General features: G+C 52.2%; 1 protein-coding gene across 5 annotated transcripts in view; it reads right to left on the bottom strand.

Annotated features, from left to right (window-relative positions):
• Positions 1–24,033, bottom strand: part of RUBCN (rubicon autophagy regulator) — a 112,273-nt gene that overhangs the window by 44,033 nt on the left and 44,207 nt on the right. For 4 of the 5 annotated variants that reach the window (XM_075340425.1, XM_075340428.1, XM_075340426.1 and 1 more), the window contains 4 exons: positions 18,910–19,362; positions 18,691–18,735; positions 17,153–17,236; positions 16,842–16,957 (listed from right to left, as the gene is read on the bottom strand). In XM_075340425.1, coding sequence (XP_075196540.1) covers positions 16,842–16,957; positions 17,153–17,236; positions 18,691–18,735; positions 18,910–19,362 — 698 coding nt within the window. The remainder of the gene's footprint in view (positions 1–16,841; positions 16,958–17,152; positions 17,237–18,690; positions 18,736–18,909; positions 19,363–24,033) is intronic. The other variant, XM_075340427.1, reaches the window with a different exon arrangement.

Raw genomic sequence — 24,033 nt, 5'->3', positions numbered from 1 at the left:
GATCGATGCTAGGAAATCTCCTTGGTACATTGAGGCGATGACGGAGCGGAGGGATTCCATCCGGAACCGCCTGGTCCTTACGTGTTCGTTGAGCAGTTTTAGGTCCAAAACAGGACGGAAGGACCCGTCCTTCTTTGGAACCACAAACAGGTTGGAGTAGAAACCGTGACCCTGTTGCTGAAGAGGAACCGGGACCACCACTCCTTCTGCCTTCAGAATGCCCACCGCCTGCAGAAGAGCCTCAGCTCGCTCGGGAGGCGGAGATGTTCTGAAGAATCGAGTCGGAGGACGAGAGCTGAACTCTATCCTGTAACCGTGAGACAAAATGTCTCTCACCCAACGGTCTTTTACTTGTGGCAGCCAGGTGTCGCAAAAGCGGGAGAGCCTGCCACCGACCGAGGATGCGGTGTGAGGAGGCCGTAAGTCATGAGGAAGCCGCCTTAGTAGCGGCACCTCCGGCGGTCTTTTTAGGGCGTGATTTAGACCGCCATGCGTCGGAGTTCCTCTGATCCTTCTGCGGCCTTTTGGACGAGGAGAATTGGGACCTGCCCGCACTCCGAAAGGACCGAAACCTCGACTGTCCCCTCCTCTGTTGGGGTGTTTTTGGTTTGGCCTGGGGTAAGGATGTTTCCTTTCCCTTGGATTGTTTGATGATTTCATCCAATCTCTCACCAAACAAACGGTCGCCAGAAAATGGCAATCCAGTTAAGCACTTTTTGGAAGCCGAATCTGCCTTCCATTCCCGCAGCCACAAGGCCCTGCGTATTGCCACCGAATTGTCGGCTGCAACCGCCGTACGGCTCGCAGAGTCCAGGACAGCATTAATAGCGTAGGACGCAAATGCCGACGTTTGAGAGGTTATGGACGCCACCTGCGGCGCAGACGTACGTGTGAGTGCGTCAATTTGCGCCTGACCAGCTGAGATAGCTTGGAGTGCCCATACGGCTGCGAATGCTGGAGCAAAAGACGCGCCGATAGCTTCATAGATGGATTTCAACCAGAGCTCCATCTGTCTGTCAGTGGCATCCTTGAGTGAAGCTCCATCTTCCACTGCAACTATGGATCTAGCCGCAAGTCTGGAGATTGGAGGATCCACCTTGGGACACTGAGTCCAGCCCTTGACCACGTCAGGGGGGAAAGGGTAACGTGTATCCTTAAGGCGCTTGGAAAAACGCTTATCTGGACAAGCTCGGTGTTTCTGGACTGCCTCTCTGAAGTCAGAGTGGTCCAGAAACATACTCTTTGTACGCTTGGGAAACCTGAAACGGAATTTCTCCTGCTGAGAGGCTGACTCCTCCACTGGAGGAGCTGAGGGAGAAATATCCAACATTTCATTGATGGACGCAATAAGATCATTCACTATGGCGTCCCCATCAGGAGTATCAAGGTTGAGAGCGGCTTCAGGATCAGAATCCTGATCAGCTACCTCCGCTTCATCATACAGAGAGTCCTCTCGCTGAGACCCTGGACATTGTGATGATGTCGAGGGGATATCATAGCGAGCTCGCTTAATCGGTCTGGGGCTGCGGTCCGTGTCAGAGACCTCACCCTGGGATCCATGAGACACCCCGGGAGGACATTGCTGTTCTAACTGAGGGGGACCAGGGGGCAATGATTCCACAGTGCCCCTGGCTTGAGATGCCAGCCTGGACTGCAAGGCTTCTAATATCTTAGCCATAGTCTCAGAAAGTCTTTCAGTAAAAACGGCAAACTCCGTCCCTGTCACCTGACAGTGTTAACAGGTGGTTCTCCCTGGGCCACCCTTAGCAGAGGCTCCGGCTGAGAAAGTGCCACAGGGGCCGAGCATTGCACACAATGAGGGTCAGTGGAACCTGCCGGCACTATAGCCGTACATGCTGCACAGGCAGCATAGTAAGTCTGTGCTTTGGCACCCTTGCTATTTGTGGACGACATGCTGTTGTCTCCTCTGAGCAATACAGGAGGGTATATAGACAAAAATCAACAGTGCACCATACAGTGTAAAGTATAGTCTATAATCATATAATCTATAAGTACACTTCTGCACTAGTGGGGCCAGCACCACAGGTGCTGCTTACCGCCTGCGCAAGGCGGTTGTGTGGGCACCAGAAATCCTGCCTGGGTCTCCCTGAGCTTGTCTCTCCTCTCCAGCGTTAGCAGAGCTGAGAGGAATGGCTGCCGGCGTCCTGAGGAGAGGAGGGAGCCGTGGGCGTGACCCAGAAAAGTGCGGGAACTGGTGCCCCACTGTGCAGAGTGAGGGGGGTGGAGTATGCAAAGCATGCTCCAGCCCTCAGTGCTGCCGTCCTGTACAGCGTCCCGCCCTTCCCCTGATTGGCAGGGCTGGGGGCGGGAAGAAAACGAGACTAGGCCGCAAAAGCCGGGGACTCGAGTTATAAGCGCGGCCGCCGTATAAGCGCGGTCGGCGCGGAAGTCCCCGGCGCACTAACAGTCCCAGCCGCGCCGCAGTGATAACCATGGCAGCGGCGGTCAGCGCGGCAGTCCCCCTACACGAACACACTCAGCGACGCTGAAGTGTGTAATGGCACAAACGCAGTCAGCGCTGCTGTCCCCGGTGCACTAGCACACCCAGCAATGCTGGAGTCTTGCTGTGCGCGGTCCCCACGGGGACACAGAGTACCTCAAAGTAGCAGGGCCATGTCCCTGAACGATACTCGGCTCCTATCCAGCATGGTCCTCAGGAGCTGTGGATGGAGCACGGTCTCCTGTGCCTGGAGACCGAAAGGATCCCACTTCACCCAGAGCCCTAATTGAGGGATGGGGAAGGAAAGCAGCATGTGGGCTCCAGCCTCCGTACCCGCAATGGATACCTCAACTTTCACAACACCACCGACAAGAGTGGGGTGAGAAGGGAGCATGCTGGGGGCCCTGTTATGGGCCCTCTTTTCTTCCATCCGACATAGTCAGCAGCTGCTGCTGACTAAGCTGTGGAGCTATGCGTGGATGTCTGACCTCCTTCGCACAAAGCATAAAAACTGATGAGCCCGTGGCAGCACGGGGGGTGTATAGGCTGAAGGGGAGGGGCTTTACACTTTTAGTGTAATACTTTGTGTGGCCTCCGGAGGCATAGCTATACACCCAATTGTCTGGGTCTCCCAATAAGGAGCGACAAAGAAAAGGTGCATGCTGAGATCACTGCCCTGTACTGCGAGGGCTCGGTTCCATTCCAGCTTCTCTTTCTGAGACAGGACCGCCTGCAGTGGTCCCATGGCAGTCATATGAGCGCCCATGTACCGCTCAGGGAGTAAATCGGGAGGGAGTGCAATCAGGTCAGTGTAAGTAACTCTTTAAAAAAAAATATCTATACCTATATCATGCAAGTGCTGTAAATTTGTATTACTTGTTGATTTTAGCCACTTTTACAATAAAATGCCTTGGAAGAAAAATTATAAAACTTGAGCATTCTTAATAGGTGATACCTTTTAAATGCCAAGTGAATAGGTGATGTAAATTGACAACCTTTCGTAACTACTCAGGGCTCTTTATCAGGCATACGAAGAGTCACATGTTTATACATGACAGGGCATAGAATAGTAATAAGACAAGTAACGTAAAACAGAACTATCACTATGGGAAGGAGAGAGAACAGTTGTGGCAGTTGGTGCAGTTTATATGGAAGTTTTATTGTCCTCTGAGGTCTGGTCCATGGTTGGGATGCCCCGCAGATCTTTTGGGGGCAGAAATTGTTAAAGGGAACCAAACCAGCAGGTTTTTCACATATAAAGTAAAGGCAAGGAAATTCTGGCGCTACGATGGGGAATCAAATCATAACTTCAGTTTAGAGATTGCTTGATAGCCAAAAAAAAAACTAAGTCATAGCTTTGGCAATGACGTCATTGGTGCAGTGGCTTGAACATCGGGGGGATACTATGCGAGTCCGGGTCCTCTGATGATTCCGCCTATTGCCTTGCCTCCTTTTCTTTATTCAATTTTCCGCTGGCAATGTTGGCGGTGCGTGCGCATTACTAGTGTGCCGCTGTCTTTAATAAAAATGGATCTGGAATTGACACATGCACGTACCACGATCTCCAGCACCATTTTAGTGAAGACACTGTGGAGACGTATGTGAAGATTTATTTTCTTTTTTCATCAGTGCATGCGCCATTACCGTTCATAGCTCTATTCACAGTATCCCCAGTAAAATGGAGCCAGAGACAGCGGTAAAGGCTTGCTCCGATTCCAGCGCTGCTTTATTAAAGTCAACGTCATACTAACAATGTGCATGCATCGCCAACATCGGCAATGGCGGCAGTGATGCGAAATTTAAAGAAAAGGGGGCATGAACTTTATATGTGAAAAACCTGCTGGTCTGTTCCCTTTAAACTATGCTCGATAACGAGACCCAAGTGGTCTAGAATTCTTGCTATACAGCTTTTCAGTTAGCTATTAAAAAGGCATGTACCTCTGGGGACTCTCAATTTTTATTACGTTTTCTATTGACTGGCTAACACAGAAGAGAAGGGAATTTTGTTACTTACCGTAAATTCCTTTTCTTCTAGCTCTTATTGGGAGACCCAGACGATTGGGTGTATAGCACTGCCTCCGGAGGCCACACAAAGCAATTACACTAAAAAGTGTAAGGCCCCTCCCCTTCTGGCTATACACCCCCAGTGGGATCACTGGCTCACCAGTTTTAGTGCAAAAGCAAGAAGGAGGAAAGCCAATAACTGGTTTAAACAAATTCTCTCCGAGTAACATCGGAGAACTGAAAACCGTTCAACATGAACAACATGTGTACCCGCAAACAAACCAAAAATCCCGAAGGACAACAGGGCGGGTGCTGGGTCTCCCAATAAGAGCTAGAAGAAAAGGAATTTACGGTAAGTAACAAAATTCCCTTCTTCTTCAGCGCTCTATTGGGAGACCCAGACGATTGGGACGTCCAAAAGCTGTCCCTGGGTGGGTAAAGAAATACCCCATGTTAGAGCTGCAAGACAGCCCTCCCCTACGGGGAGGCAACTGCCGCCTGCAGGACTCTTCTACCTAGGCTGGCGTCCGCCGAAGCATAGGTATGCACCTGATAATGTTTGGTGAAAGTGTGCAAACTCGACCAGGTAGCTGCCTGGCACACCTGTTGAGCCGTAGCCTGGTGTCGTAATGCCCAGGATGCACCCACGGCTCTGGTAGAATGGGCCTTCAGCCCTGATGGAACCGGAAGCCCAGCAGAACGGTAGGCTTCAAGAATTGGTTCTTTGATCCATCGAGCCAGGGTGGCCTTAGAAGCCTGCGACCCTTTGCGCTTACCAGCGACAAGGACAAAGAGTGCATCCGAACGGCGCAAGGGCGCCGTGCGGGAAATGTAGATTCTGAGTGCTCTCACCAGATCTAACAAATGTAAATCCTTCTCATACCGATGAACTGCATGAGGACAAAACGAAGGCAAAGAGATATCCTGATTAAGATGAAAAGAGGATACCACCTTCGGGAGAAACTCCTGAATGGGGCGCAGCACAACCTTGTCCTGGTGGAAGACCAGGAAGGGAGCCTTGGATGATAGTGCTGCCAGCTCAGACACTCTCCGAAGAGATGTGATCGCTACCAGAAAAGCCACTTTCTGTGATAGTCTAGAAAGTGAAACCTCCCTCAGAGGCTCGAAGGGCGGCTTCTGGAGGGCAACTAGTACCCTGTTCAGATCCCATGGATCTAACGGCCGCTTGTACGGGGGTACGATATGGCAAACCCCCTGTAGGAACGTGCGCACCTTAGGAAGGCGTGCCAAACGCCTCTGAAAAAAGACGGATAGCGCCGAGACCTGACCTTTAAGGGAGCCGAGCGACAAACCTTTTTCTAACCCAGATTGCAGGAAAGAAAGAAAGGTAGGCAATGCAAATGGCCAGGGAGACACTCCCTGAGCAGAGGACCAGGATAAGAATATCCTCCACGTTCTGTGGTAGATCTTAGCGGACGTGGGCTTCCTAGCCTGTCTCATGGTGGCAACGACCCCTTGGGACAATCCTGAAGACGCTAGGATCCAGGACTCAATGGCCACACAGTCAGGTTCAGGGCCGCAGAATTCCGGTGGAAAAACGGCCCTTGGGACAGTAAGTCTGGTCGGTCTGGGAGTGCCCACGGTTGGCCGACCGTGAGCTGCCACAGATCCGGATACCACGCCCTCCTCGGCCAGTCTGGGGCGACAAGTATGACGCGGCTGCAATCGGATCTGATCTTGCGTAGCACTCTGGGCAAGAGTGCCAGAGGTGGAAACACATAAGGGAGCCGGAACTGCGACCAATCTTGCACTAGGGCGTCTGCCGCCAGCGCTCTTTGATCGCGAGACCGTGCCATGAAGGTTGGGACCTTGTTGTTGTGCCGTGACGCCATTAGGTCGACGTCCGGCACCCCCCAGCGGCGACAGATTTCCTGAAACACGTCTGGGTGAAGGGACCATTCCCCTGCGTCCATGCCCTGGCGACTGAGGAAGTCTGCTTCCCAGTTTTCTACGCCGGGGATGTGAACTGCGGATATGGTGGAGGCTGTGGCTTCCACCCACATCAGAATCCGCCGGACTTCCTGGAAGGCTTGCCGACTGCGTGTCCCCCCTTGGTGGTTGATGTATGCCACCGCTGTGGAGTTGTCCGACTGAATTCGGATCTGCCTTCCTTCCAGCCACTGCTGGAAGGCTAGTAGGGCAAGATACACTGCTCTGATTTCCAGAACATTGATCTGAAGGGTGGACTCCTGCTGAGTCCACGTACCCTGAGCCCTGTGGTGGAGAAAGACTGCTCCCCACCCTGACAGACTCGCGTCTGTCGTGACCACCGCCCAAGACGGTGGTAGGAAGGATCTTCCCTGTGATAATGAGGTGGGAAGAAGCCACCACTGCAGAGAGTCTTTGGTCGTCTGGGAAAGGGAGACTTTCCTGTCCAGGGATGTTGACTTCCCGTCCCATTGGCGGAGAATGTCCCATTGAAGTGGACGCAGATGAAACTGCGCAAACGGAACCGCCTCTATTGCCGCCACCATCTTCCCGAGGAAGTGCATGAGGCGTCTTAAGGAGTGCGACTGACTTTGAAGGAGAGCCTGCACCCCAGTCTGTAGAGACCGCTGCTTGTCCAGCGGAAGCTTCACTATCGCTGAGAGAGTATGAAACTCCATGCCAAGATACGTTAGTGATTGGGTCGGTGACAGATTTGACTTTGGGAAGTTGATGATCCACCCGAACGCCTGTAGAGTCTCCAGTGCAACATTCAGGCTGAGTTGGCATGCCTCTTGAGAGGGTGCCTTGACCAGTAGATCGTCCAAGTAAGGGATCACAGAGTGTCCGTGAGAGTGCAAGACTGCTACCACTGCCGCCCTGATCTTGGTGAACACCCGAGGGGCTGTCGCCAGACCAAATGGCAGAGCTACGAACTGAAGATGGTCGTCTCCTATCACGAAGCGTAGAAAGCGTTGGTGCTCTGTAGCAATCGGCACGTGGAGATAAGCATCTTTGATGTCTATTGATGCTAGGAAATCTCCTTGAGACATTGAGGCAATGACTGAGCGGAGGGATTCCATCCGGAACCGCCTGGCGTTCACATGCTTGTTGAGCAGTTTTAGGTCCAGAACAGGACGGAAGGAGCCGTCCTTTTTTGGAACCACAAAGAGATTGGAGTAAAATCCTCGCCCCCGTTCCTGAGGGGGGACAGGGATCACGACTCCTTCTGCTCTTAGAGAGTCCACCGCCTGCACCAGGGCATCTGCTCGGTTGGGGTGTGGGGAGGTTCTGAAGAACCGAAGTGGAGGCCGAGAACTGAACTCGATTCTGTACCCGCGAGACAAAATGTCTGTTACCCACCGGTCTTTGACCTGTGACAGCCAAATGTCGCAAAAGCGGGAGAGCCTGCCACCGACCGAGGATGCGGAGGGAGGAGGCCGAAAGTCATGAGGTAGCCGCTTTGGAAGCGGTTCCTCCATTTGCTTTCCTGGGGCGTGAGTGAGCCCGCCAGGAATCTGAGCTCCCTTGTTCTTTCTGAGTCCTTTTGGACGAGAAGAATTGGGCCTTGCCAGAGCCTCGAAAGGACCGAAACCTCGACTGCCACTTTTTCTGTTGAGGTTTACTTGCTCTGGGCTGTGGTAAGGAAGAGTCCTTACCCATGGACTGTTTTATGATTTCAGCCAATGGCTCACCAAACAGTCTGTCTCTAGATAATGGCAAGCTGGTTAAGCATTTTTTGGAACCAGCATCTGCTTTCCAGTCCTTTAACCACAAGGCTCTGCGCAAAACCACAGAATTGGCGGACGCCATAGCGGTACGGCTCGTAGATTCTAGGACAGCATTGATAGCATAGGTCGCAAACGCAGACATTTGCGAAGTTAGGGACGCCACTTGCGGCACTGCTGGATGTATGATAGCATCCACCTGTGCTAAACCAGCTGAAATAGCTTGGAGTGCCCACACGGCCGCGAATGCTGGAGCAAACGACGCGCCGATAGCTTCATAGACAGATTTCAACCAAAGGTCCATCTGTCTGTCGTTGGCATCCTTAAGTGAAGCGCCATCCTCTACTGCGACTATGGATCTAGCCGCAAGCTTGGAAATTGGGGGATCCACCTTTGGACACTGGGTCCAGCGTTTGGCCACCTCAGAGGGAAAAGGATAACGGGTATCCTTAGAACGTTTAGAGAAACGCTTGTCTGGATGAGCGTCGTGTTTCTGGATCGATTCTCTGAAGTCAGAGTGGTCCAAAAAAGCACTTAATTTACGCTTGGGATACAGGAAATGGAACTTCTCCTGCTGTGCAGCTGCCTCCTCTGCAGAAGGGGCTGGGGGAGAAATATCCAACAGTCTATTAATTGCCGATATAAGGTCATTAACCATGGCGTCACCATCAGGGGCATCCAGATTGAGAGGGGCCTCAGGATTAGAATCCTGATCACCGTCCTCAGTCTCATCACAGAGAGACTCTTCTCGCTGAGACCCTGAGCAGTGTGATGACGTGGAGGGTCTTTCCCAGCGAGCTCGCTTAGGCTGCCTGGGACTGTCATCTGAGTCAGAGACTTCAGCCTGTGATGCTTGAGACCCCCTTGAAGTACGGATTAGTTCCAACTGAGGGGGACCGGAGAGCATAGACACAGCAGTGTCCATGGTCTGAGTAACTGGCCTGGACTGCAAGGTCTCCAGGATTTTTGTCATAGTCACAGACATTTTATCAGCAAAAACTGCAAAGTCTGTCCCCGTCACTGGGGCAGGGTTCACAGGCGTCTCTGCCTGGGCCACTACCACCATAGGCTCTGGCTGACGAAGTGCCACTGGGACTGAACATTGCACACAATGTGAGTCATTGGAGCCTGCCGGTAGATCAGCCCCACATGCAGTACAAACAGTGTACACAGCCTGTGCCTTGGCACCCTTGCGTTTTGCGGATGACATGTTGCTGCCTCCTCAGAGCAGTACAGGGTGTCCAGCCAAGAAGCGACCTTACAGTGCAACTATATATATATATGGTACCAAGAAAAAAGTACACTAATATAACACTGAGGCACTAGTGGGGCCAGCACTAAAGTGCAGCTTACCGCCCGCTTAGGAGCGGGTGTGTGGTCGCCGAAATCCCTTTAGTCTGGGTCTCCCAGAGCCTGCTGCCTTTCCCCAGCCAGACCGCATGTGTAATGGCTGCCGGCGTCCTTATGGAGAGGGGGGGCGGGCCCTGGGCGTATACAGACGAAGAGCGGGAAGCCTGCTTCCCACTGTGCCTAGTGAGAGGGCTGGAGCATGTAAATAAAGCTCCAGCCCTCGGCGCTGCCAATTGAGCAGCGTCTCTCCCTTACCCTGATTGACAGGGTGGGGGCGGGAACGAAGCGGCGCTAGGCCGCAGAAGCCGGGGGCTAAAGTTAGAAGCGCCACCGCCGTAAAAGCGCGGTCGGCGCAAAGTCCCCGGCGCACCACAAGTCGCAGCTGCGCCGCCGCTCCAGTAGCGGTCGGCGCAGTAGTTCCCAACATGTAACGTCACTCAGCAAAGCTGCAGTGACCTAACCCCAGCGCACAGCGCTACTGTCCCCGGCGCACTATAACGCTCAGCAAGCCTTGAGAGTGTCCGTGCCTGCCGGGGACACAGAGTACCTGAAAGTTGCAGGGCCTTGTCCCTGAACGGCACTCCCGCTCCAAATCCAGCAGGTTCTCTGGGTCTGTGGATGGAGCCCGGCCTCAGGGCTTGGGGGCCGGCAAGATCCCACTTCCACAGAGCCCTCCAGGGGATGTGGAAGGAAAACAGCATGTGGGCTCCAGCCTCTGTACCAGCAATAGGTACCTCAACCTTACAAGCACCACCGCGGGTGAGAAGGGAGCATGCTGGGGGCCCCATATGGGCCCTCTTTTCTTCCATCCGATATAGTCAGCAGCTACTGCTGACTAAACAGTGGAGCTATGCGTGGATGTCTGACCTCCTTCGCACAAAGCAGAAAACTGGTGAGCCAGTGATCCCACTGGGGGTGTATAGCCAGAAGGGGAGGGGCCTTACACTTTTTAGTGTAATTGCTTTGTGTGGCCTCCGGAGGCAGTGCTATACACCCAATCGTCTGGGTCTCCCAATAGAGCGCTGAAGAAAATAGATTTCCTGTAATAAAAGAAGGGAATTTTGTTTACTTACCGTAAATTCCTTTTCTTCTAGCTCCTATTGGGAGACCCAGACAATTGGGTGTATAGCTACTGCCTCCGGAGGCCACACAAAGTATTACACTTTAAAAAGTGTAACCCCTCCCCTCTGCCTATACACCCTCCCGTGCATCACGGGCCCATCAGTTTTGGTGCCAAAGCAGGAAGGAGGAAACTATATAAATTGGTCTAAGGTAAATTCAATCCGAAGGATGTTCGGAGAACTGAAACCATGAACCAAAGGAACAATTCAACATGAACAACATGTGTACACAAAAGAACAACAGCCCGAAGGGAACAGGGGCGGGTGCTGGGTCTCCCAATAGGAGCTAGAAGAAAAGGAATTTACGGTAAGTAAACAAAATTCCCTTCTTCTTTGTCGCTCCATTGGGAGACCCAGACAATTGGGATGTCCAAAACCAGTCCCTGGGTGGGTAAAAGAATACCTCGATAAAAAGAGTCGAAAAACGGCCCCCTCTTACAGGTGGGCAACTGCCGCCTGAAGGACTCGCCTACCTAGGCTGGCATCTGCCGCAGCATAGGCATGCACCGGATAGTGTTTCGTGAAAGTGTTTTGTGAAAGTGTGCAGACTCGACCAGGTAGCCGCCTGACACACCTGCTGAGCCGTAGCCTGGTGCCGCCATGCCCAGGATGTACCTACGGCTCTGGTAGAATGGGCTTTCAGCCCTAAAGGAATCGGAAGTCCAGAAGAGCGGTAGGCTTCAAGAATCAGTTCCTTGATCCACCGAGCCAAGGTTGACTTGGAAGCCTGCGACCCCTTACGCTGGCCAGCGACAAGGACAAAGAGCGCATCAGAACGGCGCAGGGGCGCCGTGCGCGAAATGTAGAGCCGGAGTGCTCTCACGAGATCTAACAAGTGCAAATCCTTTTCACATTGGTGAACTGGATGAGGGTCAAAAGAAGGTAAGGAGATATCCTGATTGAGATGAAAATGAGATACCACCTTAGGTAGAAATTCCGAGACCGGACGCAGAACCACCTTATCCTGGTGAAACACCAGGAAGGGGGCTTTGCATGACAGTGCTGCTAGCTCAGACACTCTCCGAAGTGATGTGACTGCCACTAGGAAGGCCACCTTCTGCGAAAGGCGTGATAGAGATAACCCTGAGGACGCTAAGAGCCAGGACTCAATGGCCACACAGTTAGGTTGAGGGCCGCAGAATTCAGATGGAAAAATGGCCCTTGAGACAGCATGTCTGGTCGGTCTGGGAGTGCCCACGGTTGACCCACCGTGAGGTGCCACATATCCGGGTACCACGACCTCCTCGGCCAGTCCGGAGCGACGAGGATGGCGCGGCGGCAGACGGACCTGATCCGTAAAACTCTGGGCAGCAGTGACAGAGGATGAGATACATAAGGCAGTCGAAACTGCGACCAGTCCTGAACTAATGCATCCGCCGCCAGCGCTCTGTGCTGGTGGTTGATGTACGCGACCGCCGTGGCGTTGTCCGACTGTATTCGGATCTGCCTGCCCTCCAGCCACCTCTGGAACGCCTTTAGGGCTAGATACACTGCCCTCATCTCCAGAACATTGATCTGAAGGGAGGACTCTGTCGGAGTCCAGGCTCTCTGAGCCCTGTGGTGGAGGAAGACCGCTCCCCACCCTGACAGACTCGCGTCCGTCGTGACCACCGCCCAGGATGGGGGCCGGACGGATTTTCCCTTCGACAAAGAAGTGGGAGGAAGCCACCACTGAAGAGAGGTTTTGGCTGCCAGTGAAAGAGAGACGTTCCTGTCTAGGGACGTCGACCTCCTGTCCCATTTGCGGAGAATGTCCCATTGAGTTGGACGCAGATGAAACTGCGCAAAGGGAACTGCCTCCATTGCTGCCACCATCTTCCCTAGGAAGTGCATGAGACGTCTCAAGGGGTGTGACCGGACCCGAATGAGAGAGTGCACCCCTGTCTGCAGCGAACGCTGTTTGTCCAGCGTAAGCTTCACCATCGCTGAGAGAGTATGAAACTCCATCCCGAGGTAAGTCAGTGATTGGGTCGGTGTCAATTTTGAGTTTGGGAAATTGATGATCCACCCGAACCTCTGAAGAGTCTCCAGAGCAATGGTCAGGCAGTGTTGACATGCCACCCAGGAGGATGCCTTGACTAGGAGATCGCCTAAGTAAGAGATCACCGAGTGGCCCTGAGAGTGTAGGACCGCCACCACTGATGCCGTCACCTTGGTGAAGACCCGTGGGGCCGTCGCCAGGCCGAAAGACAGTGCCACGAACTGAAGGTGTTCGTCCCAGATGGCGAAACGCAGGAAGCGTTGATGCTCTGGTGCAATCAGCACATGGAGATAAGCATCCCTGATGTCGATTGATGCTATGAAGTCTCCTTGGGACATCGAGACGATGACAGAGCGGAGAGATTCCATCCGGAACCGTCTGGTTCTGACGTGTCCGCTGAGCAGTTTGAGGTCCAGAACGGGACGGAATGATCCGTCCGTTTTTGGCACCCCGAACAAGTTGGAGTAAACACCGCGACCACGTTCTTGAAGGGGAACGGGAATCACAACTCCTTCTGCCTTCAGAGTGTTCGCCGCCTGAAAAAGTGCATCGGCTCGCTCGTGGGGCGGAGATGATCTGAAGAAACGAGTCGGAGGACGAGAACTGAGCTCTATCCTGTAACCGTGAGACAGAGTGTCTCTCACCCATCGGTCTTGGACATGTGGCCCCCAGGCGTCGCAAAAGCGGGAGAGCCTGCCACCGACCGAGGATGCGGTTTGGTGATGCCGAAAGTCATGAGGAGGCCGCCTTGGAGACGGTTCCTCCGGCGGTCTTTGTAGGACGTGACTTAGACTGCCATGCAGAAGAGTCCTTCTGGCCCTTCTCTGACCTGTTGGACGGGGAGGAACGGGACTTGGCTGAGGGCCGAAAGGACCGAAACCTCGATTATATTTTTCGTTGCTGAGGTCTGTTTGGTTTGGACTGGGGTAAGGACGAGTCCTTTCCCTTGGATTGTTTAATAATTTCGTCCAATTGCTCGCCAAACAAACGGTCGCCAGAAAATGGCAAACCGGTTAAGAACTTCTTGGAAGCAGAGTCTGCATTCCATTCGCGTAGCCACATGGCCCTGCGAACTGCCACCGAATTGGCGGATGCTACCGCTGTACGGCTCGCAGAGTCCAGGACGGCGTTCATGGCGTAGGACGAGAAGGGTGACGCCTGAGAAGTCAAAGACACAACTTGCGGAGCAGAGGTACGTGTGACCGCATTAATCTCAGACAGACAGGCTGAGATAGCTTGGAGTGCCCACACGACTGCAAAGGCCGGAGCAAAAGACGCGCCTATGGCTTCATAGATGGATTTCATCAGGAGCTCTATTTGCCTGTCAGTGGCATCCTTGAGCGATGAACCATCTGCCACTGCTACTACGGATCTAGCCGCCAGTCTAGAGACTGGAGGATCTACCTTGGGACACTGAACCCAACCCTTAACTACGTCAGGGGGGAAAGGGTAACGTGTGTCATTAAGGCGCTTAGTAAAGCGCTTGTCCGGAAATGCTCTGTGCTTCTGGACAGCATCTCTGAAGTTAGAGTGATCGAAAAACGCACTCCGTGTACGTTTGGGAAACCTAAACTGGTGTTTCTCCTGCTGCGAAGCCGACTCCTCTATAGGTGGAGTTGGGGGAGAAAGATCTAGCACCTGGTTGATGGACGCTATAAGGTCATTTACTATGGCGTCCCCTTCAGGTGTATCCAGAATGAGAGCAACGTCAGGATCAGAGCCCTGAGCTGCGACCTCCGCTTCATCCTCCAGAGAGTCCTCATGCTGAGAGCCCGAACCGCGTGATGAAGTCGGGGAAGGTTCCCAGCAAGCCCGCTTAGCCTGTCTGAGGCTGCGGTCCGTGTCGGAGTTCTCACCGTGGGATCTGGGTGCCACCCCAGGAGCCCTTTGCTGTACCGACCGAGAGGGGCCTGGGGGCGATGAACTCACAGTGCCCTAGCCCTGTGTTACCGGTCTGGACTGCCAAGCTTCTAGTATCTTAGCCGACCATCTGTCCATAGACTGAGCCATGGAATGTGAGGCGACTCAGTTTCTCAGTCAAAAATGTAAACTCTGTCCCTTCCATCTGTGCAGTGGAAACCGGCGGTACCACCTGAGCCGAGGGTCCCACCAGTGCCGGAGGCTCCGGCTGAGTGAGTGCCACAGGGGCAGAGCATTGTCACAATGAGGGTAGGTGGAACCTGCAGGAAACATAGCCGCACAAGAGGTACAGGTTGCAAAATAAGCCTGTGCCTTGGCCCCCATGCTTTCTGCGGACGACATGCTGTTGTCTCCTCTTAGAGATATAGCCAAAAGCAAATAATGCTGCCGAATAGAGAAAATGTATACAAAATATATATATATACATATACATATTATATATATATATATATATATATATATATATATATATATATATATATATATATATATATATATATATATATATATATATATATATATATATATATATATATACACATATACACACACTTCTGTACCCAAGGGGGGCCAGCGCCTGACAACTGGTGTGGCTTACCAACCGTCCCAAGCGGTGGTGCGTCCACCAGATTCCCTGCCTGGGACTCCCAGAGCTGCAGAGCCCATTCTGAAATCCTCCACCGGAAGAAGAGATTATAACAATGGCTGCCAGCGTTCTGAGGGGAGGAGGGAGCCATGGGAGTGCCTAATAAAGTGCGGGCATCTGGTGCCCCACAGTGCTCAGTGAGGGGGGAGGAGGATACCAAAGCATGCTCCAGCCCTCACTTCCGACGTCCAGTCGGCCGTCCCGCCCCCACCCCTGACTGGTAGGCCCGGGGGCGGGAGTACCTGGTACTAGGCCGCAAAAGCCGGGGACTAAAGTTAAAAGCGCGGCCGGCCAACAGGCACGGTCGGCGCGGTAGTCCCGGCTCACAAACCCCACAGCAGCCGCTGCGGCGTCTGTAACACCGACGCTGCCTGCACCGTCCCTAATGGGACACAGAGTACCTCATGGATGCAGGGCCCTGTCCCTGATGATATCCAGCATCCTGTCCGTCAGATTCCCCCAGGGGCTGCGGAGGGAGCCCGGTCCCAGTGAACGGCGACCGGTTAGGATCCCACTACTCCCAGAACTGCGGAGCTCGTTCTGAAATCCCCCACCGGCAGCAGTGATTATAACAATGGCTGCCAGCATTCTGAGGGGAGGATGGAGCCGTGGGCGTGCCTAATAAAGTGCGGGAAACTAGTGCCCCACAGTGCTCAGTGAGGGGGGAGGAGGATACCAAAGTATGCTCCAGCCCTCACTGTCGACGTCCAGTCGGCAGTCCCGCCCTTACCCCTGACTGGCAGGCCCGGGGGCGGGAGTATATGGTACTAGGCCGTAAAAGCCGGGGACTAAAGTTAAAAACGCGGCCGGCAAACAAGCGTGGTCGGCGCGATAGTCCCGGTCTCACAAACCACACAGGAGCCGCTGCGGCGTCTGCAACACAGGCGCTGCATGCCCCGTCCCTCAGGGGACACAGAGTACCTTGTGGATGCAGGGCCCTGTCCCTGATGATATCCAGGCTCCTGTCCGTCAGATTCCCCCAGGGGCTGCGGATGGAGCTCGGTCCCAGTGAATGGTGACCGGTTAGGATCCCACTTCTCCCAGAGCCTCTAAGGGATGGGGAAGGAAAACGGCATGTGGGCTCCAGCCTCTGTACCCGCAATGGATACCTCGACCTTAACAGCACCGCCGACTTAGTGGGGTGAGAAGGGAGCATGCTGGGGGCCCCGTGGGGGTCCTCTTTTCTTCCATCCGATATAATCAGCAGCTGCTGCTGACTAAAATGTGGAGCTTGTTTGCATGTGTGCCTCCTTCAACACAAAGCTAAAAACTGATGGGCCCGTGATGCACGGGAGGGTGTATAGGCAGAGGGGAGGGGTTACACTTTTTAAAGTGTAATACTTTGTGTGGCCTCCGGAGGCAGTAGCTATACACCCAATTGTCTGGGTCTCCCAATGAAGCGACAAAGAAAGCCTCAGTAAGACAGCCCTTTCAAATATACAAAGGCCCTACAAAAACATAGGCACCACCACAATGTGATAACTAAAGGCCCTATCACACATAGAGATAAATCTTTGGCAGATCTGTGGTTGCAGTGAAATCATGGACATATTGTTCCATTTGTACACAGCCACAAACCTGGCACTGATTGTCCACAATTTCACTGCAACCACAGATCTGCCGCAGATTTATCTGTGTGTGACAGGGCCTTTATGGGGCAAAATCACCTCGATCCCTGCCATACCTTCTCTAAGTCAGCGCAGCTCCCAAAATCCTGCTCAGATAGATAGCTGATTAATGATTGTCCCTCTGAAGGCCTCCGAAATATCCCGTCTGGGGCATTCAAGTACTGAGAGCTGTCTGTAAGAAGAAAGGATTGTATACACGTTTACTAGTGTAAAAATCCAAAGGGGGAAATACACAAGCCATTAGTGTAGTAAAGGGGAGACCGGGGCATTTCACCATAGACGTATGATAGTAATGTGATTATATAAAGGTTAGATATTAGCAGAAGTAGGTCAGTACATCTAAGGAACAGAAAACACGACAACTTACCATAATCGACAAAAAGGGAGTTAGGAGGATTTGATCTTCCATTAAACGTATTATTGCTTCTCCTGGAAATATCTCCGTAGGATTCTATATGAAAAGCGGAAAGATTATTACCAGATATAGACATTTCCCACTTCCAAATACTGACACCATATTGACAATACACATCGCTTATACAAGAACAACAATACAGAACATGATGACTGATTACGGAGGATTCGGATGATAATTCATGCCTTCATGACATAAAGCCAAACAACGACCCACTACATCTAATAAACGAATGAATAAAGACTAACATAACACAATCAACGTAAACAGTAATGGAGGTAATAAAGTAACACATGCAGCACGTACACGGGTAATGGAAGAGCAAAAAGCACTAGTCCGGGGTAGATACAGTGATCACACGCTGCCCATGATCACGCCTGCGCCTCCTGTTTGTATGTGTGCAAGGCCTCAAATACAGGCTCTCCCTCTAATAACTTCACTTTTATAACGTTATTAGGAACTGCTTACATGGAAACTTCCCAAAACAAGTATTAAACATGTAATGGATATGTGCTATATGAATCTGTCATTGTGCCAGAGACACTACATTCTGCTTCACATGTAAGTGCAGTATCTGCAAACTAATACGGGGGCCCCTGGTTACATTAGGTTTAGAGAAAATGTCTGACAGACCAATTATCAGATGCAAGCATGTGTTCCTAATAGATTTGTCCAGTGCGAGAGACAGAGACCGCGCAAGAGACAGAGACCGCGCGATAGAGCCCGGAGTCACATCGCATCACCCAACACAGCCACACGCTCTCCTGGTAGTTTCATCTCAGCTGCACAGAAGAACATGCAGCTGACCCATTCCTGTCAGGAGAGTGTGTGGCCGTACCAGGTGATGTGATGCGACTCTCGTGTGAGTCACTTGCAAGTGTGACTCCAACTAGAGAGAGATACAAAGAGAAAGAGACACACACACACAGACAGAGTGAGAGAGATACAGAGCAAGCAAATAAATTACTAAAGATGGGAAATAAAAAAGGGAAGAGAAAGGCTTTGGTAACCCCCATACCTCTATACCGTGCAGTAATCTGAATGTGGCCTAATGAGATCACTGGTGTAACTGTGGGAGGGTAATGCACACAAGACCTGTCATCTAAATAGGTTTAATGGGCAAAATAACTGGTTGCCCAGGGACTCATGGGTGGCAAATTCAATAACCAGCACCCACCTGCAATCACTGCAGGCTATTCCAAGGTTTGCACCAGCAAAAGGAGGTGAAGTCCAAGTTCAACGAGCCACCGGACCACTACGACCTGGGACTGGCTGCAGGGATCATATGACTGAGCAACATGACACCAAAAAGTTGATGTGCAACTCCAGGGGACTGACCAATGCAGACAATGTACATGCTAATGGTTATTTGGAGAATTCCAATGAAGCCTGTTGTTCGGTATCACACCCGTCTGTTGGGACTTTGCTGTCTGACCACTGTATCAGTATCACCGGTGCTTCTGCTTTTCTAATGAGAATAGATGCTGAACCTGCTATAGGATCCTCCATTATACTAGTGATACTTCGCTCCGCTCCTGGTATCAGCAGTTAGAGGTAAAGTAAGAGAATCCATTTCAGACAGCAGAAATATCACAAATAACAGAACATTTACAGACCGGGTCCACCTACAGATCTGGGGGCATCCCAGAGTATAAATATACCATGTGCTTTAGAGTGTACTAGTGTGATTAATAGTGCACTAAACTTACCCTGATTTTTACCTATGGCTACATTAGTATCAGAATGTGAGCGCATGTGGCTCTTTTTGATGAGGCTTGATCCATTACATATTTGGCCTTCTGAGAAGCTGGAGCGGCGAGGCACAGACAGCAAGGTGAGACTTGGTACCGTTGGTGTTGGTGGGACTGGTGAATCTGTTTTTTGGGAGCTTGAGAACAGATTAGAACTGCTGCTGCTCTGAGTAGATCCTCTGCGGCTCATGTTTCCTATTGCCAGGTACTCTGGGCCATCGTCTACCTCAATAGTCGTGTCGTCCGGACTGGCAATCTCCTCACTGTGGCTGGTCATGGTACTGATACTCATTTCACTCACAGGAGAAAGCGGCTCATGGGGAGACAAGTCTCTGGGTGGAGGAATGCACTCAATCACGGGCAATGACACACACAAGTTGTTTTGCTGATCTACCACGCTGGAATGAAGCCCTGAAAAAAAAAAGAATAGATCGGTGATTATAAAGGAGGACAAAACATAAATCGGGCATGGACTGTATGGACAATACCCCAAAAAGCACCACATTCCTGAGGGTGGCTGTGCAGGATCACAGAGGAGTTACCAGAGAGCTCTTTCATTCTCACCTTCCACCAGACACAGAGAAAAGAACGCAGTGGCACTTTTGGCACAGGGGAGCGGTGACAAGAGTAACTGCTCTTGGCAGGGGCAAGGAGAGTTCGCTGACAATTATGATGACACTATAGCCATTACTTACAGAGGACCATGCGGATGGTACAGTTTATATTTGCAATGTCATGGAGAAAAAGCATAAGACGTATTGATGCTTTATTTTAAGGTGTTCCCTTTCTGAACTTTTTGCAAAAATCAAAAGCAAAGTTTGCTTAAAAAAAAAAAGAAAATACAGAAGTGTCATCATGTGTGCCCCCTTGAGGAAGAAAGTATATGGTCCTCCGATTCCAGAGCTACTTTTGTAATGTGGTATTGGGTGTAAACCAGCGGTGTCAAACTCGGCTGGGTATAAGGGCCGCACAAGGAAAAAAAAAATAACGGGGGGGGGCTGCATTCTTTTCAGGACAAAGTGACAGTTTTATTGGTAGCATATTTTTTTTTCTATACACCTCTGGATCACTGTTTTTGAACATTTTTTGTTTATTACAACAATTGTACTGTACTATACAGCTCTGCCAAAAATTAAGAGACCACTTCCAAATTTTCAGTTTTTCTGATTTTTCTCTTTATATGTATATTTTTGAGTAAAATGTAAATTGTTCTTTTATTCTATAAACTACTGATAATGTTTCTGAATTTCCAAGCAATAAATTTTGTATTTTTTGAAAAGGAGAAATGGTAAAAATAACAAAAAAATGCATTGCTTTCAGACCTCAAACAATGCAAAGAAAACAAGTTCATAATCATTTAGAAACAACAGTACTAATGTTTTAACTCTGGAAGAGTTCAGAAATCAATATTTCTCTATCGTTTCATTGGGGGACACAGGACCATGGGTTATGCTGCTGTCACTAGGAGGCTGACACTAAGTAGACAGAAAAAGTTAGCTCCTCCCCAGCAGTATACACCCCGAGCCGGAGGCGGGCTCAATTCAGTTTTAGCTTAGTGTCGTAGGAGGCTGATGTGGGCCGTCTCGGCCCCCCTCAGCCATTTGCTTTTTGCGCTTTTTTTCGGCGCCGCTCATCGCTCTCATACCGGTCTTCTCGTTTCTGCAGGTATTTTCTTCATCACTCATCCTCCGCAGCCCTGTGGGTACCACTCCCCAGGGTCGCAGGGGCTTGAGAATTTGGGCCCTCTCCCCCGTTCAGTCCCGTGGTACCACTCCCGGGTTTGTTCGTGTGGGAAACATCTCATGGGCACCCCTGATTCGCCCTGCGGTATCACCCCAAAGGGCGTACAGGGGCATACAGCAGGGATGGGACCTCAGCAGCACGTCTGAAATCCGATGGGGCCCGCATCGCTGCCTTCTCCTGCAGGGGGGGCTCCTTACCCCCATCATGATGTCCACTTCCCTGCCTCAGCACGCTGCTCCCCCGGAGCCAGCAGTCTTCCAGGACGGGGGCACTGCACACAGGCAGGGGCAGGGCGCCCTGCCTGCACCGCATCCATGTCTGGGCCGGCGCCGCTGAGATCAGGTAGGACCGACCTTCTCCTACCTTCTTCTCCAGGCGGCTACAAAATTGAGGCCCCGGTCTCGGCCTAGACGCTCTGCGCCCCAGCCACGTCTCAGCAGTCGGCGGCGCGCACCGGCACAAGCGCACAGCTCCCTCTCGGCGCTCCGGTCATCGCTGCTGCGCCACCACTGCTTGCAGGTAGGGCCGCCTGTCTCTACCTCCCTGCGCGCCGGCAGCCCCAAAATGTAGGCCCCGGCTCCGGCCTTGTCTCCAGTGTCCCAGGCCCGCCCTTCACTGCAGCGCTATTGGTCGCCGGCCGTCCGTCTCCGCCCTCTGCTCTGCCCCAGGCATCACAGGGGGGGCGGTGGATGTGTTTTTCCCACTCTCCAGACTCCTTCAGCGTCCATCTTCCCTAAAAAAAAAATAGAAAAGAAATAGGACTCCCGGTGTGCAGATTGCTGAGGCTGCAGCAACAGTTTATAACAGTAAAAACAAGCCCTCAAAAGAGCTCCAATCATGCAGGGATTGTGTTTTATCAGAGGTTGAGTTTATTATTATATTATATTAATATTATATATATATATATATATATTAGAGAGAGAGAGAGAGAATTGTACAGGTGCTATCGGGCAACTAGTTGGCATGATAGATACATACATATAGAAGGGAACGGTGTTTTTTACTGTCAACATATATTCCCAGAATAATATCTCAACTTTTGAATTCACCCAAATCATGTCAGATTTAGTGATTACAGCCACCGCAGCCCCTGACACTGCAGGTCCCGCTGTCTCAAGCCATAAATCCCCTCGCTGACGTCCTCGGGTCGGTGCGCATACGCTGCGTCCCTGGCCGACGCTCTGTCATACCTCCACAGGACTGGCGCAATCCCCTTGGGGAGTTTTCACCTTCATCCCCAGGTCCAGACGGCCACTCCTCCGGAAGCCTTTCGACCTTTCGGGTGATGGCCCAGGCGTACCGCCTCTGCTGGATTCCAAGCAGGCGCCTGATGTTCGGCGCATGACGAATAGCCTGGTAGAAATGGTGAGTCAAGCCATAAAGGTACGGACAGCCCTTTTCTCTCCGTGCACACAGGGGGAGGTGAGTCCCGTACCAGGGACCTTATCCACGGCTCGAAGCGGACCCGCCTGGTCTCTTCGGCGCCCCCCCCTGGTTTTTCCTTCATTCCCAGGTCCAAACTTCCGCTCCACCGGAAGCCTTCCAACCCCTCTGGTGATGACCCAAGCGTACCACCTCTGCTGGATTCCGAGCAGGTGCCCGAGGTTCGGCGCATGACGATTAGCCTGGTAGAAACGGTGAGTCAGACCATAAGAGCACGGGGAGTCCTCTTCTTCTCTCTGAGCACACAGGTCGCCTTTAAGACTTTTCTGGCGGACCCATGATGTATTCAGTGGACATCCAGTAGTTCGCCGGGTTACTGCGTCATGGCAGACGACAACCAGACACGACGTTTACCAGCGGTAAGTCTTGTTATTGTCATTATCCCTTCCCCAAAAGGGCTCCGGAGAGAAGGGGCATGCTCCCCTGTGATCGACCCGCCAGGGTTCCACCTGGCTTATCATCCCTAACGTGACGTCTCTCAGGGACTCCACGGACACCCTACGCAGCGGTCTATGTTCCATCTCTGCCGATTCAGAACTGGTTGACATCTTCGGTGAGTACCTTCTCAACACAGCCCTGGCGTCTGCCAGCGGCACGGTCTAAGCCTCTAGCAGCAGTGTGACCACCCGTTTAGCACTCTAACTCAAGATCTGGAATGCGGATGCGACCTCTATGGCTGGTCTCCCTTCCGCTCTTAGGGGAGCGTCCCTTCGGAAATGGGCTAGTCCAGTTGATCCCCTAGGCCACCTGAGGGAAGAGATTCTTCCCCTACCCAACATCGGCCCAGACGCATGCGGGTGCGTCGCTCCACCGCTCGGTTCCAGTCCTGTCGCGCATCAACCTTTCAAGGCACCTCTATCCCACCAATAGCTCATCCACCTTGCGAGGCAAGGGATCACTTCCTTGCTTAAGGGTCGTTACAGGGATCATAGCGGCTGCCATGCCCATCCTACACTCCAGAGCTATTATGGTCACTCCGCCCTGGGACGACCTGGTGGTCAAGAGTTCTTCCCTCAAGGGCTGTCGTCTGGGTGTGTAGATAGCCATCGTCGCCTTTTCGCTTCTAGAGTAGCTGATCTTTCGGGAAAGGTCTTCTCAGACCCCGCCCCGGCGGATCATCCCTTTAGACACGGTATTCAATACCGTCCAAGGTCAGGTACTCCTCGCACAAGAGTGGTTCTCTTCCCTGCACTGAGGCCTCCGTACTCTCTGCCATCCGCACCCGTTTTTTCCATCGGTCTTGGTATGCGAGTCCCCGGTCAGTTGTCGGCGGGGATATAGGCAGTACACTGTACCCAGTTGCATCCTCGGCCCTTTCAGCGGGCCCTGACGAAGAAGGGGGTCAAATCTCTCCTTGCTATGGACCGATGGTCCCGTCTATATCGAATGTCCCGCCATTCCCTTCCTAAGTGGACCATTCTTCGCAACCTCCCTGGGGAGAGTCCCTTCTCTTCTTCTTCTTCTCTGGAGGATAGTGTCCACCGTCACCGATCTCCATGACTGGGGTGTGCCTCTCCATTCCCGCAGCACAAAGCTGTTGTACACCCCTGAGTATTGTCTCCCTATCAACATTCCGGAATTCAGCCATCCGGCTAGCCCGGCTACGATTTAAGCACCGTGAACTGGGTTGCCCAGTCAGATTCCAGTCTGACCATGCCGCAGTGGTGGCGTGCATCATCCACCAGGAAGACGCAAGGAGTATCATGGCAATGGGTGAAGTCAAGAGGACCTTGCACTGGGCCGGATCTCTTCGCGCTCTAATCTCGGCAGTGCACATCCCTAGCGTGGACAATGGAATGGCCCTCTTTTCTCGGCAGGGATGGCCCCGCGTCAGGCAGACGGTTCCTCAACAGAGAAGTCCCCAGCCAGATTTTCGGCGAAGGAAGACTCCGGTCG

The sequence above is a fragment of the Anomaloglossus baeobatrachus genome, chromosome 3 (assembly GCF_048569485.1).
Source record: "Anomaloglossus baeobatrachus isolate aAnoBae1 chromosome 3, aAnoBae1.hap1, whole genome shotgun sequence".
Taxonomy (NCBI): Eukaryota; Metazoa; Chordata; class Amphibia; order Anura; family Aromobatidae; genus Anomaloglossus; species Anomaloglossus baeobatrachus.
This window is presented reverse-complemented; position numbering and strand designations above follow the sequence as displayed.